The following is a 16,194-nucleotide window of genomic DNA, read 5'->3' as shown; positions in this document are numbered from 1 at the left end:
ACCACTAAATCGATTAGGAGAGCCTTTCCCAATACGGTGGTAGCCTCGTAGGAGGTTGTTTTAAAAACAACAGTGCATACTATTAATGCTCTGCGCTGGGCACTCCTTAAATTATGAATAAGTGCTCGATTTCTCTCCAACCTATGCGCCCAAACGGACGCAGCATAAGAGGTAATACTTTCGAAGATACATACACCATGTACAAAAGACGGACCGACAGCCCGTAATCCGAGTAATCCTCCTAAGCTTGTGCACCACAGAGACGGCGTCCACCGCTACTTGCCTAATGTGGTTGCTAAACAGCAATTTCTCATCAAACATAACACCTAGGTACTTATGAGCTTTACCTCGGCTGATTACATAGCCTTTATACTTAATGTGGGGTTACGACTGTACGATAATTTTTCTGCACACTTGAAAAGAATAAACGTCATCTTAGGCACAGAATATTTAAATTGTGCATGTCCATCCAGCCCTCCGCGGTCGACAAAGCCGTTTGCGCCAGGTCTTCTAGCTGCGGTCGGTAATTAACACGAACTAAGAGGAGACAGTCATCGGCGAAAACCTGGGCCGTGACCACTTCTGGGAATGTCAATCCCAGAAAAAGTGAAATACCAGGTTCCATAGCAGGGAACTGAGAACGGAACCCTGCGGGCTTCCCCTGGTGACGGACGTTTACAAGCCAGGTGCGCATCTCTAAACAGAGCAGTGCGGTTAGACAAATAGTCAAGCACTACGGCCTGCAGCGCTACGGGAACATTGCGGGGTTCCAACTCATAGAGGATAGAACTCCAACACACGGAAGGAAATGCTGCCTCTATGTCAATAAAAATTGCCAAAACATATTTACAATTGGCGCTTTCCATCTTGGTAAGAGTATTTAAGATGTAATCCTCGGTGCCAATCCCTTTCATGGGATTTACTGGTTTCGATTTAGAAGTGAGTTCATATCGATGCTTTCCCAGAGCCGTTCCATAACCAGCCTTTCAAGCAACTTGCCGATTACCGGCAAGAGGCTGATGGGTCGATAACTGCTGACCTCACTCAGATCCTTTCCTGATTTTAAGAGCAACCTCACTAAAGCCGCCTTCCAACAAGTCGGAAAGCAACCCCAGTTTAGTCACCCCGAGAACAGCCTGCCAAGCGGCTCCCTTATGACAGGCAGCAGATGATAGAAAATATCCGGGTCAAGTTGGTCAATCCCCGGTGCCTTTCCCGTAGATATAGACCACTTGGTCTATATCTACGGGTTCCACAGCCCGGACACCAGGGAATGGTGTCTCACCCGCCCTAACGCCGACTTCTGCTTCACCCTCCCGAGCATCTGGAAACAGAGTATCCAGGAATGCCTGGTAAGTCACCACAGATGTTAAGGTGTGTTCACGACCACCAAACCCGCATCGAACAATGGACAGCACGTGTAATGTCTTTGGCCGGTAACATGACTTTGCGAGCTGCCAGGGACTACAGTGCAACTCGCGCATGGAGTCTTGCCAAAACTTGAGTTTGGCTTTCTTGATGGGTTGAACGTACTCATTACGGGCGCGCCGGTAGATCCGCAGATCCTCAGCGCGCACGTCATCAACGATAATAGCCGTTAGGGGGCGACGCTGGTATCTTCTCCTAGCGGACCTAATTCTTGCGCGCAGCACTATAAGGTCAGAGACCACCACTTTTTTCCGGGTTTCCGCCTACGTTTAACAGACGGCTCCCCGGAAATAGCGGTCATGAAGACTCCAGGCACTATCCGATTAGCGGACTGGCTACTACCTAAGGGTTCGTCCATTGGCCGAGGCCGCCGTAGAACCCTATCGCAGCAAGTCTTGATGCCGAAATGTTCAGCCATCAATTCCACCTCCTCACTGTGCTCCATGAGCCATTTCAACCCCTGTAAGTCAGCCGCACACTCGCGCCTCAGCCTGGGCTGATCCAGGCCCCTCAGGCTACAGCGACCCGAATCTGGTACTCTTGGACCGCCACAAGTGATCTCATAGGTTATAAATCTATGATCACTCACACTGGCCCAAGGTAGAGGAAATGATAAAAAAAAGGTAGCTCCATCAGCATAGAGCTAATTGTATGGAGTGAAGATTTAATAAAAATTCAGCACTTACTAAAAGGAATGGTAGAGAACAGATTAATTAGATTAAGGACTGGAAATGGAAAATGACTATAATTATTTGAACATGGAATATAACTTTATTAATGGATAAAAGATGTGGGGAGGGTCAACAGGAGAAAGGAAAAGGATTGACAATAGGTGAAAGTCCTGGCTTTAGGTTGTAGTAAATTTATGAAGTTTAATGATGGCTGATTGCTACAAGGCAGAGAGAATAGACAAAAATAGTCTAGATCGAGAATCCTTGATAAGAATTTATGAGAGGTATTAATAAAATTGTCTTATAAATTTTGGTTAACCAATATTTATTTATTCATTCATAAATAAATCCCGTAAGATGGGATGAAAATAAAAATAAAAATTTAAAGCTACCCAAGTTTTGGTTTCTAGATTTAGTTTTGAAGCAAAAATGTGTAATTTTATACACAAATTTTTATATAATTTTTCTACTTATTGCTTACAATGAGTAATACAAACAATAATCTTTAAGTGACTTGTTTTCTAACACTGTTGATAGGCAATCAGTAGCAGTTGGACAATGATAGTTTTGTTTTTATATTTTTTAAAGTACTTTTGAAAAGTTTTGAGATAAAACATAAAAATTCTCTTGTTATATGAAGATCCTATGTTTTCAACTTTTTTATTACAAAATTAAAAGTTGAGTTCTAAAAGATTAACTTTATTACAAAAATATTTTTTCCCAAACTTATAATAACCGACTAAATGTTACTTATAGCAAGAACTTCAATGTTAGGAAAATTAAAATTCTATCATAGGCACAAGAGAGAGTTATATATCCTTTTACACTGTTTTTGCGCAATCTAATTTATGTTGGATAGAGAAAGAATTTCTTGTGTAATTACAGGTGATTATGTACAAAAATAAAATAAGTTAGGAATAAAAGTAATATTCATCAAATGTATTTATTCTTAGTCAAGGTTCTTCACACTTCGGTGATCTGTTGGTAAGAATCTTTCTTGGATTTTGAATAAAGTAAGTATGAAAACTAGCAATACGGTATTTCACAGACCAATCCAAAACACATGTCTCTGAGCCATTTGGAACAATAGCCTGTAAACAAAAAAAAATAGTTATAATAAAATTGTTATAATCAACAATGTTAAACACTAAAGTAAAAGTAAAATCACTTTTGGTCATCACAAGTTTTCAGATTTTTACATAATCGAAAAATATAATTATTGAAAACAGTACTTTTGTAACTTAAAACAGTAAAACCTGTTAGGGAATTTGGATCATTGAAATTGTGATTATAATATGACATTTCCCTGGCCTCCATTAAAAATCTGATGTTAATTTTCCCTGTAAAATAAGAACCAACCCCTGTAAGGCAGCCGAACATTTGCGCCTCAGCCTGTGCTGATCCAGGCCCCTCAGGCTAAGCGACCCGAATCTGGAGCTCTTGGAGCGCCACCATAAGTGATCTCATAGGTTATAAGCCTATGATCACTCACACTGGCCCAAGGTAGAGGAAATGATATAAAAAAAAAGGTAGCTCCATCAGTATAGAGCTAATTGTATAGAGTGAAGATTTAATAAAAATTCAGCACTTACTAAAAGGAATGGTAGAGAACAGATTAATTAGGTTAAGGACTGGAAATGGAAAATGACTATAATTATTTGAACATGGAATATAACTTTATTAATGAATAAAAGATGTGGGGAAGGTCAACAGGAGAAAGGAAAAGGATTGAAAATAGGTGAAAGTCCTGGCTTAAGTTGTAGTAATTAAAATCGGTAACCCAAATAAAATCTTATATGGTAACAAATAAGTTCCCATCTTAATTTTCATCCCATACTCTCAACATAAGCTCCAAGCTTACCTACTTAGTTTAAGATCAAATTCTATTCTAACGAACGAGTTTAAAGTTAAATCAGCGCTACACTAATACCAATCAAAATTATGTCTTATTCAGATCTACACCCAAATAAATCGGACCTCATTCAGGTCCGCGAAGAAGCCGGGGACAAACCAAGCACCCACACCCGGTCCCATCATGGTGTTTCGCGTGGCATTACCAAGTCACGATCAGGACCGGCACCGGAGGAGGGAAGCTCCGGCTCCGGTCGCACGGGTTACCATACCCCGGCGGCGCGGCCACTCCCACCAGCGGGAGCCCCAAATCGAATCATAGCAATACCAATATAACCGTTGCACGATGCCAATTCGTTTCCTCCAACCAATTCAATACCTAAGCCGAAACCTTAGCCACAAGGAATCCTACTACGATCGAGTACCTGGATTGAGCTCCCTCAACAGACCTACACACCACAAGGGCTCGAAGAACACCAGCCACTATAGACCACTCCTCGCGGATCATCCAGTTAATACGGAGATACAGAAAGGTACAGAAAGATACAGAAAACTAGCCAAACTCGCCCGAAAGGCACCATGCCTGGAGAGAAACTGTGGGATATACCGATTGTGGGAACCCATCCAGTCGCACCTAAATCAGACACTACCGGAAATATACTATGCGTGTAACGACCTGTGGGGGATTCGTCACACCTGATCAGCCAAGACGCAAGTCCCCGTTCTTCAATCTCCTGCTTTCGTTCTGACCTCAATATAGGTTATTTACCTTGAATGTATCGTTCATTACGCTCATTATCCAAGATATCTATTGGTTTGACTCCGGTTATAACACAGACTGCCTCCCGCAAGGCTGTTCTTACAACCGCCCATAACAGCCAGCAGGAGATGTCGCTGAGCCTGCAGTAAAATATCCGTGCAATACCTAAAACCCATGTCGTGAGCCCAGACAGTCGCAGCATAGAACATAATAGCTTCGATGACACCTTTGACACATCATGTAAAGGATGTGCATGGTACGGTAATTCAACCCCCAATCGAAATGAATGACTCTACCGATTCCATAAAAAGCATCAGCAGTCTTTTTTGCTACATACTGTAGATGTTCCTTGAACCGAAAATTCTCATCAAGGATAACACCCAGGTATTTTTGGGCCGTAACGTACCGAATAGGCAGATCAGCTATCCGAACCCGGATTCGTCGAGAAGCAGTCAATTGGTTCATAAGCAAGAACATTGTGGTTTTCTCTGGGCTGAAAATCATCTTATGTTGGAGACTCCACAGTCGGAGTTTCTCACAAGCATGAGCAGATCAGAACTCTGCTTCGTTACGAGAATCTCCTTCTATCAGTAGCAGCGTGTCGTCAGTATAAGCGACGACACGACAACCACATGGCAACCTTAAATGCAACATGGAATCAAATTCTCTGATCCAAAGAAGGGGACTCAGAACATTGCCCTGAGGGCAACCTTTAGTTAAGGTCTTATGAACCTCCTAACCACCATCATGCAGGGTAATGGTCCGATGGCTGAAATAACTTGAGCCATCTCTTGAGTTAAGGTAACTTTTGGTTGAAATAACTTCTAATTCATTTCGTATACACTTACGCTTCTGCATCTGAAACAGGGCAGAGGGCCACCATAAGTTGTTAAATGTCCTGGATATGTCCAGAAAAATCCCCAATACATATTTACATGGACAAGAGGAAGCTATATTCATCACCTTTAGTATGGCATCTTCATGCTCTTTCCGGGTCGGAAACCAAACTGGTTTTCCATTAGCTAATGATCAGTGGCCAATCTAATATTAATACTCAAATATAGGACCTTCTCAAAAATTTTACCAATCACAGGCAAGGGCGTTAGTGGACGGCAAGAAGAACTAACAATAGGATCTTTGTCGCCACCTTTGAACAACACCAAGTCTCCACGCTTCCAACACGCCGAAAAATGGCCAGCAAAGGGCAACCTATTATATATTCCTGTTAGAGGACCAAGGACTACTGAAAGTGCTTGGACAAGGAGCTCCACAGTGATACAATCACATCCGGAGTCATTGTGCCGTGCCATACTACAGATCGCCTGGCTCATCTCCGCCTCAGTCATCTAAGAAGATTGTAAGTCTGACTCGAAAATCGCGACTTCCCGCGTCTCAAGACGGTGGTAACAAAGCTCACTCAACATAGTGCCAACCCGGAGCAAATCTTCAGCAAAATATTATGGACACGGTCCTTATCAATTACCATACCCTTGCGGGTTAACAAAGCTGACAAGAGGACATCGTTCCTGCGTTTATGTCCCAGGGCTCTATACACAACGTCCTAAGTGTCTCTATTCCCTTGCTTCTGAACGAAAGATCGCTAGGAATTACGCTTGGAGGACGTAATGCTATGAAAGTACCTAGCTCTCCTTCTGCGGTAATCCGAAGTTAGGGCCGCATGCCGATCAGGATCACCCTCTCTATGCGCAGCCCTTCTGAGAGTCGATTCACAGACTACTTCGTTGCTGTGAGATTCCAAGACCATCAACCAGATATACATTCCTGTTCAGTGCCTCTAGGAATGGCGGTTTCAGCCGCCGCCACCACCGCAGAAGAGAAATTTTCTGCCAGGGCATCTAATGGCAGGCAGTCAAGGCTCCAGTAATTTGTTGACTCCAACAAATAGAAGAATTTTGGCCAGTCCTCCTTCCTACGCAGGAAATGCACCTTGTAAACATGAAAGTGTCCCTCATGGCCATCTCGCAGCTCACCCGCTATTTCAAAAAGTATCAACCAATGGTCGTTTGAACAGTCTTCGACCATACACCTGTCAAGGACTCTGCCAGTGATGACCCTACCAATGGTGAGGTCAATATTTGTACCTGAAAAGGCCCTACGTCTATTAACCATACTGACATAAGTAGCCAACTGGTCTGCAACATTTAAGACCTCAAAATTGTGCTGCACGATGAAACTGTCAATTAAGCCACCGTCATGAACAGTGATCCTAATTTGCCAGAAAAGAGACTTCACATTAACATCGGTACCAATAAGGATTGGATCATTACCCACAATATGAAGGATCCTATCCCATCTCGCTAGGTTTTCCTTGGGTTCACTGTATTGGAAATATGAACTAACATCTGTAAGGTTCTGTCTGCAAATAACAAGTCTGACCACAACATGATGCACATCAGAAACCTGCCGTATAAAGATACTATCAAGTGACTTCCAACATAAAATAGCAGCAGACATACATGTATGCCCTACACAAAACTTTTTCCAGCCATGAAAGGCTGGCAGATCACCCCTAATTACATATGGGTGCTGCAGAAGGACAACATTGAGGCTCCGTCTCTCGACAATCTCACCTAACTTAACCTGGACTACATAAGCACCCTGGGAATTTCATTGACTGAACCTAACCATTTATGGAATTAAAAAACAGCGCAATGGCCCTTATGTAACAGCCACACTCCTTACTAACAACTGGGTGCTCATGATTTTTGTGCAACCTCTTACGGTTAGCACAAGCCGGAGCCTCAGACCTATATGAACACTTGTGGCCCTCCTCGCCACAATGGGCACCAAGGCAAACTTACAAAATTTATCCCTGTGACCATATTTGCAGTATTTGAAACATCTTTGGATATCCACGTACTCTTTTACTCATCAGAAGCTTAAATCGATAAATAGTCTGCCTGCAGAGGTAAATTTTTGAAAGAGACCAGAACTTGCCTCAAAGACTCAGTGATATTTCTGGGTATCATGCCTACCCGTTTTAAAAACCAACCTGCAGTCCCGCTGGAAAGCAGCTTTATCCAATCAGTGTTCTGCTCCCTAATGAGGGACCAGACATCTTCGTCGGTCAGGTTATGATCAATATCATCAACTACAATACGAGGCCTATGCATTCTCTTCAGGTCTACTTTCACATTCAATCACTTAACCGTCGTAGATTCTCTAATTGCCTCAATGATTTCTGTATCATCCGCTACCACAAGTAATCTCTTCCCGGTCTCTTTAATGTTCCTGATTTTAAGACCTTACCGGTCATCCTGAAGGGCAACCTGAAGGTCTTTCTTCAGCTGACTGCTGGATACAGTCGAGCCCTCTGCCCTGCTGACAAACGCAACCTCAGGTATTTTGGACTGCTGGTTTCATGTCTGCCCTTAACCACTTCAGCATAACTATGCGGCCTGCATTGGGGCTGGGGCCAGTTTATTGACTGCAGTTACTTCTTCAGGTTTTCAGGCAAGATTTTCAAAAGCCTTGACGAGAGCTGTGAAAGCCGCTCAGAAGAATTCGAGACTAGGCAAAAATCTCCTCTTGGTAGCTGCACTACTACACTTGGGATTTGCAAGATAGGAAGACAAGGCATCTAGTTCCACGAAAATATCATGATGCAGTGCTGCCAGGCCTGCCTCCGGCTTGCAAAAACTCTTCCAGTGAGTGGGTTCATATCCTTCCAGGTGGTTCCTTAATCTAATTCTGAACCATCATTGTTGGAACCAGTGTTTGAGGAGGTCAAAGGGAAAAGCTCTATTCCCCTCCTCTGGCTAGGCTTCTTACCTACATCCCTAACGTCGGTCATGGTCGGAGATTCCCTGACCTAACAGTATATGAACGAAATACTTGCTGTATTCCACCTATTTAGAGATTTTGGGCAGAAGCCCACAAGCGTGATGACTACTTGCAGTCAGCTATGGGACCTTCTGTATTCTCCTGTCACTGCACCTCTTCATCACTATTGGATCAAATGCATGAAATCAAACATCAACACAGAGTTACAGATTACGAACCCCGCTCTAAAAGAGCACGAGCAGGACTCAGGGTAAAGCCCCCTTTGTTCATAACAGGGACTTGCAACCAGGTGTCGTTGCCATTCTTTTCGCCACGACGAGACAGGTGCTTGAACAAATTGTGCACCAAAACCCTCTGAATCCCCACAAAACAGAAATGAATCGTCTAAATAATAAGAGCGCAAAACTGTTGCAATAGAATTCAGACGGCAAGATTGTGAAACTGGGTAGGTACACACTCGACCACCAGCTCAAAAATAGCACTGAAAAAGACTTTGTACAATGCAAACCTCTGTTTGTTAAAAGAGACCAGAGGTTTATTATATTGCCAATACACATTCATACTTACTTTAGTAATTAAAACTGGTGGATCTTCAAACCATTCCCGATCTTCAACATCAAATCTTCCAAAAGGTGCAACTGAAATACCTATCAATTTTCCTTGTGTATAAAATGGTAAATATGGGATATATTTGGTACAATCATCATTTCTAGTAAGTGAATAGTGGATTCCTGAAAATATAACAAACAGTTCAGGAAATAATTTTGTTAAAATTATAAATACTATAAAAGTAACAAATCCTTGATTAAATTTAAACTACAGGAAATATCTCAGAAAGTATATTTATTTTGTAAATTTGTATGCTATTTGCTTATTTAATATATTCTGAAGAAATCTTATCTTAATATTACATAATCTCATTACATTATTTTATGAAAATATAAATGATCATAATCGTTTAAAAAAAGTAATAAAGGCTTATGCAAAAAAACTAATTCATTATGTAATTAATACTGAAATTTTAATCCTTTATGTCAAGGGGGACTAAAAAGTATCAAAAGGTGATCGGTTAATATTGAATCAGATTGTGTAAACAAAATAGCTCAGCTGGTTTATTTATTTTCAATCTCAAGTGTGATTTTTCACATATATTTTAATGAGAAGTAGGAAGAAAATTATATTACCCTGCATTACATAGACTGAATAGCATCTGTAACTGCTTGTTTTTTCTTGACAGTGAGTAATAATGGATATAACAATATACAATAACAGAGAGATTTATTAACTGCAGTTACTTACTCCTAAATCAAATTCTGAACCATCATTGTTGGAACCAGTGTTCGAGGAGGTTGAAGGGAAAAGCTCTATTCCCTTCCTCTGGTTAGGCTTCTTACCTACCTCCCTAACGTCGGTCATGGTCGGAGATTCCCTGACCTAACAGTATATGAACAAAACTTAAGAACAGTAAAGATATTCATTCTGAGATTCAATTTCTCAGAGCAAAGGGTGAGAATTGATAACTTTTAAATGGAAATAAAACATAAAAATCAACTAAAACCATGAAAATCCTGTGTAATGATTTTAAAAGTTCTTCAGACTTGTAGGAAGTCAGTTTAAACTATAATTTCATTGATAAGAAACATATTTTTCAAAAAAGGAATTTCAAAAACGATATTAACACTAAACTATCAAACATAAGGCAAACAAGTATATAACCAAAATTTATTGTGAATTATGAAATTTAATGTAATGAGTTTTTACAGTAATAAATGAAAAAAAAAAAAGTTAGTGGTATCATCTGTTTAATGAAGGTCACAAATGTTGAATTACAGGATTTGGCTAATCAAATGAATTCTTAAGTTCAAGAAAATGGATTCAAAAAACTGAGAATAGTTTGAAATTAGTTAATGTTTGGCCTTCAGTAAACTTGTATAATTGCCACCATAAGTATTATTATTTTGAATTTATATGAAAGTAAGAGGAAATCTATTTGATCACCATTCAAAATCCATTATAAAACTATATCTAAATTAATATTAGTGTATTTTAATAACAGGATATCCTCTAAGTAAATGCTCCAGCCATTGAAAAGAATAAAAATGTGGACAGGATAATTTCACTTCAATTTCAGTGGTTCATAAAGGGTTGAGCTGGGTAGTTTTATGCTATTTACTTTGGAGAAATCTTAATTCCTTTATTTTATTATTAAAAAAAAAAAAAGATTTAACTATAGCTAAAGTTAAAAAGCATACCCATCCATGGAACAAATCCTTGTTTCACCCAGCCTTTTTTTCTAATAGCACATTCATCTTTTGGTATTTCCTCCCAATTCTCACCAAATTTAACCCACAGACCATCAGCTACCAAGTTTGTAGTGATTTTACCTGTGCCATTTGCCAATAAATTTTCTACAAAGAAAATAAAACAAATATTATCAGTAAATTTTTTTACATAAATTACTGAAAATGTAAGGAATATATTACACAAATAAGGTGTTAGGAGCTTAACACAAATTAAAGAGCTTCCATCATTTAGTAGTTTATACTAAATGCACACTTTTGCTAAAATGTATATATTAGTGTGAAATTAGTAAAATAATGCAGAAAATATTGGTATGACTAAAGCTGGAATGGTGAAAACTGTTTATTGCCAGCACATATGAGTATTGCCAAGTCTGTGTCAAGCATTAGCTTTTGAACAAGGTTACATAATTGTGTGTTGTTTGTTAAAATGTGGTTAATTATTATACCATATATTCATGATGGAAATTTATTTAGAGACAAAATCTCACTTGTGTGTCCTTAAACGTTCAGGGAGAAATTTGAAAAGTAAGCACCATGGAAAAGTTTAATTAGGAAGTTTGTCAAAGAATGTTGTGAAACATGTTTGGTGTTAAATGAGAAATGTGCCCGACACAGATCATTTTTAATGTTGTAGGTTGTACAGGATATAAAGTGGCAGTTACAAGATATCCTAATAAATGTTTGTGAAGATTAAGCCAGGAAAAGAACATTTCACTAGGTTCAATCCTCACTGCAGTGAGGAGAATGCTGAAATGTTACAGGAAAAGCTGTATCAAATACAGGTTTTCTACAAGATAACTAATGTTGAGTTTGCTAAAATGATTAACTATTATCAATTGTTCAAGAATTTCATTAAAAGCAACACTGGCATTTTAGATCAAGTGTTTTTCACAAAAGTATGGTTTCACCTTGGTGGGTATGTTAAGAGTCAGAACTACCAGACCTGGAATTCTGATAAACCTCACATTTTCTTTGAATCTCCCCTATACTCATAAAAAGTAGGTGTGTGATGTGTGGTCATGCTAGTCAACATCACAAATCATCTGATTTCAAAGACGAGAGTTCTACGGTTCAGATCCTAGTAAAGGCAGGCTTTTATATGGATTTGAATACTAGATTGTGGATACAGGTTTTCTTTGATAGTTGCATTTCAACTACCCAACCATCTCAGGAATGGTTGACCTAGGCTACAGGAATACACTTCATTTACATTCATACATATCATCCTTATTCATCCTCTGAAGTAATACCTTAGGGTGGTTCTGGAGGCTAAACAGAAAAAAAGAGATTGCTAGACAAGAATGTAATATTAATTGAACTTTAAGTGTTTGGCAACTGAATCATTCCAGCAGAAAGCATTTGGTCATCTTTTCTTTTACATTTTCATCTGATTGACTTTTTACATTTGAGGACCTCATGATTGTTCAATAATCATGAAAATGATTGTTGAGTAACTTAAAATAGGAAAAATTTGCTTTAAGACAAAATTTTAAATGTCTTTAGAACCTTTAGTAAGTAAATAAAAAAAATCAGAAAATTTTTTTTATAAAAACACATTATAGTTTTCTGGGTCACAGCTGGTTACAATAACAATTATATATTTTCCTGCCTTAATGTGGGTAATTTTATCCCGGCATTTTGGAAAAATTTTACTGTAAATGCTTTGTATTGATCTTAATGCAATCTTATGTGTATTATTCTTGTCTTTTTAAGGCTTTTAATATTTTTTATATTTGTAATAGTTAATTTTAATTAACATGTTAAAATACTCAATTTTTCAGCTAGCTGCACAATTACCATGGTTTAGTTTTTGAAACTGAACTGTAATTGTGCAAAATCAATGGGGTAAAAATGTTGCTATAGAAAATTATGTAAATGAACCTCATTCTTTATCTTCAAACGAACAAACCCATGAGGAAACATCAGCGTCTCCCAATTGCTCTCAAAATGATCAAATTAAATTTGTATGAAAAAGATTTGTATTTAAGTAACCTGAAAATACTTCAGAGAATGAGGATTATATACCATCTTCAGATGTAAGCTCTGAATCAGAGAATGAAATGCATATACCTAAGAGGAGGTATTAAGTAAAACAGTTATTGGTTATTGAACAGCAAGGTCAAAAACAACAGAGAAACATTGAACAGTGGAAGGTAATGTTTGTAAAGAGAAGTAATCAGTTGGTGAAAGCTACATAAATAAAAAGGGCAAAGAAGTAGCTGCAAACATATTAAGTCTCCATGTAGGTGTAAAATGAAGTATTACCAAAAAATTACTGAATTAAGAGAATGAAATTTTTAAGGCTTACGGGATTCACGATTTAAAAAGAAAATTCATTGCGTCCTGCATTGAAATAAGACCCAAAGAAAGATGTAGAAGTAGGGATGGTATAAAACCAAAAGAAAATTCTTTTCATTACATTTAAAGCATAAATAATGTAAGAATAAGGATGTGTAAAGAGATGTTTTTAAACACATTAGCTATATCTAATACAGTTGTAGTTAACGTAATTAAAATTAAGAACCTGGAGAATTTGTAGAAATAGACAAAAGAGGATGACATACACTGGTCACAAAAACACCCGGGAAATATCCAAAATGCTACTCAACACATAAATGTTTTCCCTAAATATGAGAGCCAGTATTCACTCTTGAAAACTAAAGAATAGTTTATAAGTTCCAATTTAAATTTACAGAAATTATTTTCATTTTATCAAGAATTTTATACTGAAAATAAAATAGGTAAAGAAAAAGTAGCAGAAATGTGTTTTTGCACAGATATATTCAACAAAAAATTCAACTTGTTTAAGCAACATAAACAAATACCTGCTATAACCTGTGATTCATATCTTAAAGGTTGAACTAACTTCCGATGGTAAAAAATCTATTCAAAGTAATTATGAACTGCACCTTAACGAATCACAGAAGCGATATGAAAAAAAGTATAGATATTCAAGATGCAAAGAACAGTAAAAATACTGATGGTTGATTTACAAAAAATGTTTATCAACATCACTGTAAACAAATACCAAAACTTTAGTTTTATTAATAAATTATATTTGAATATGTTGTAAATGTTCTGCTATGAATATTTATTAATTTTGAATGTTTTTGTGAATTTTTATCGTACAGTAGATAATATTACTACTGAAAAAATGAGAATATTTTTTTAGTTCTTTGTACATTTTTTGTTGTATCTGTAACAATATTATGTTGTATTATATTCTTATGTATGTGCAAAATAAAAATTTAAGTCTTTTAATTTATCTTTTTCATTTCATTATAACAGAGTTACAATATTGTATAATCTTTTTATTGCACAATTTTTTTGTTTCTTGGACAAAACAATCAGGAAGTTGTGTTGCACTGAACGCACCTTTTATGAACGGTTTTGTGTTGCACCTTTTATGAACGGTATTTTTTAATAAAATATTTCTTTGTAAAATAAGATGTAATTTTCATTAGAGTTACTGCTCTTGTTTAACAAATGATTGAACATGTTATTAGAATTCATTAAAAGAAAATGTTAATTATCTAGAGGTATAAGACACCATCTCCATTTTTTTAATATAAAGAAAAATTAATAAATATGTAATAGCATATTTAACAATTACATTTAAATGCTATTATATTTAAATATAGCATATTTACATCTAATAAACGTAAATAAGGTATTTTAGTAGAAAAAGTTGATGGATGTAGTAGAAAAAGATGGAGGGATGGTGATGAGCAAAGGAAATTAGAAAAAGCAAACTTCAAAACTTCAAGCTCTACTGTAAAACTGGAGATGGTGTCCTTTTCCTCCAGGCTACAAAAAAAAATTAAAAAAATCAAATAATATAAATTCAATATTACAAAAATCAAATATTATTACCTGGATTTGTGAACAAAATCTCAATATACCACACGTCTTTTCCAAGAAATATTCCTGAATTATAAACAGGAACTTCATCATATTTATAAGGAAATTCTAATAAATTATCATTTTTAGCTACTTCACTTTTTAAATGCTGAAAGAAAACCAGGATCATAACTTAAAGGAAAAAGAAAGCAGCAGTGACAGTACTTTTTTTTAAATAAATTAAATATTGTTGACTATTACTATTTTATTTATGTATTATGGAGATTACTGAACATACATCTTCATTATATCATAATGTTTCTAAACTCAATTTTTGCAACATTTTAAACTATTCAGAAAAAAAGGAGAAAAAATAGTTGATTCTAATAAAATTAGTTTATTTACTACAAACTTTGAACGACTAGGTAAAATGTATTAAAATACACATTCATATATTTGTGGTATTGACTTCTACGTTAATCTTATATTATGTTAAATAGTTAATTTGATTGATTCATAAGTTGATGTAGTTTTTTATAGCGCTTCCTTAATCATTCCATGAACTAGGTTACGATAAAAGCTGTTTAGAGGTTATTATGATCATACAAATGACAATATCAATGAATTCTGTGCCAATTTAAAAATTATTAGTAGCGCCCAAGTTTGTTTTGCAGTCTGTAAACAGACTATTGACTTGGTGAACCTTGTGTTCACAACTCACTTGTTCACCACGCTACTCAGTGGTGAACAATTTAATCCAGTCACAGTATTTTTAACAGAAAATTTATTTTTCTTTTTTGTATGGTCCATAAATTTTCAACAGGATTCAGGTAAGGGGAGTCCCTGGCCATGAGGGCACTCAATTGTTTTGGTTTTTGAAGAACTCTTTTGCTTTCTTTGATATGTAACATTGTGCAAAGTCCTGTGGAAAATGAGTTCTGGGTTCTTCTGCATAAGTGAAACTATTTTTCTTTGGCATATGATATTGTTTTGATCTGATTTCATCATCCCATTCACAGACACAAGTGCTCCTGGCCCTTCATGTGTAAAATATCCCCAAAAATCTTTTTGGCTGGGCGTTTGGAAGCTTGCTGCAGCTGTGCTGGCATAGTAGTCTTCTCATTTCCTGACTTACAAATGTAGGTTACCCTCTCCCCTTGGACAAAGGAATGAATCTCGTCTGAAAAAATAACTTTTTTCTACATCTCAATAGCCCATTCTTTATGTTCTTTTACCCATTGAAGTCTTTTCCTTCATGACCTGTATCAGTAATTGCTTCTTTTTAGGTTTCCGAACAATCCTTCCCACCGCCAACAATCTTCTACAAACTGTCATATCAGAAACATTACTCCTACTGGCTCTCAAGCCCCTTTTAAGATCAACAATTGACAATTGTAGATTAATTTTGCTTTTTCTTATTAGTAATTGATTCTGTGTAGGCATGTTTTCTTTTTTCATCCACATTTTCCTTTTCTCCTTGGAGTGACGGAACCTGTTTTCCTTAACCTTTTCACAATTTCATTTACAGTACCTAACC

General features: G+C 37.0%; 1 protein-coding gene across 1 annotated transcript in view; it reads right to left on the bottom strand.

The window, feature by feature from the left end:
- Positions 1 to 2,773: 2,773 nt before the first annotated feature.
- The window catches only part of LOC142321181 (uncharacterized), a 34,208-nt gene continuing 20,787 nt past the window's right edge, over positions 2,774 to 16,194 (bottom strand). Inside the window, exons 6-9 of the mRNA XM_075359174.1 lie at positions 14,691 to 14,826; positions 10,767 to 10,922; positions 9,082 to 9,245; positions 2,774 to 3,190 (exon numbers count right to left, since the gene is read on the bottom strand). Of these exons, the coding sequence (XP_075215289.1) occupies positions 3,053 to 3,190; positions 9,082 to 9,245; positions 10,767 to 10,922; positions 14,691 to 14,826 (594 nt within the window). The 3' untranslated portion in view covers positions 2,774 to 3,052. The remainder of the gene's footprint in view (positions 3,191 to 9,081; positions 9,246 to 10,766; positions 10,923 to 14,690; positions 14,827 to 16,194) is intronic.

This window comes from Lycorma delicatula, chromosome 3 (assembly GCF_047948215.1).
Source record: "Lycorma delicatula isolate Av1 chromosome 3, ASM4794821v1, whole genome shotgun sequence".
Lineage (NCBI taxonomy): Eukaryota > Metazoa > Arthropoda > Insecta > Hemiptera > Fulgoridae > Lycorma > Lycorma delicatula.
Note: the sequence above shows the minus strand (reverse complement) of the source record. Positions and strands in the feature narration are given on the sequence as shown.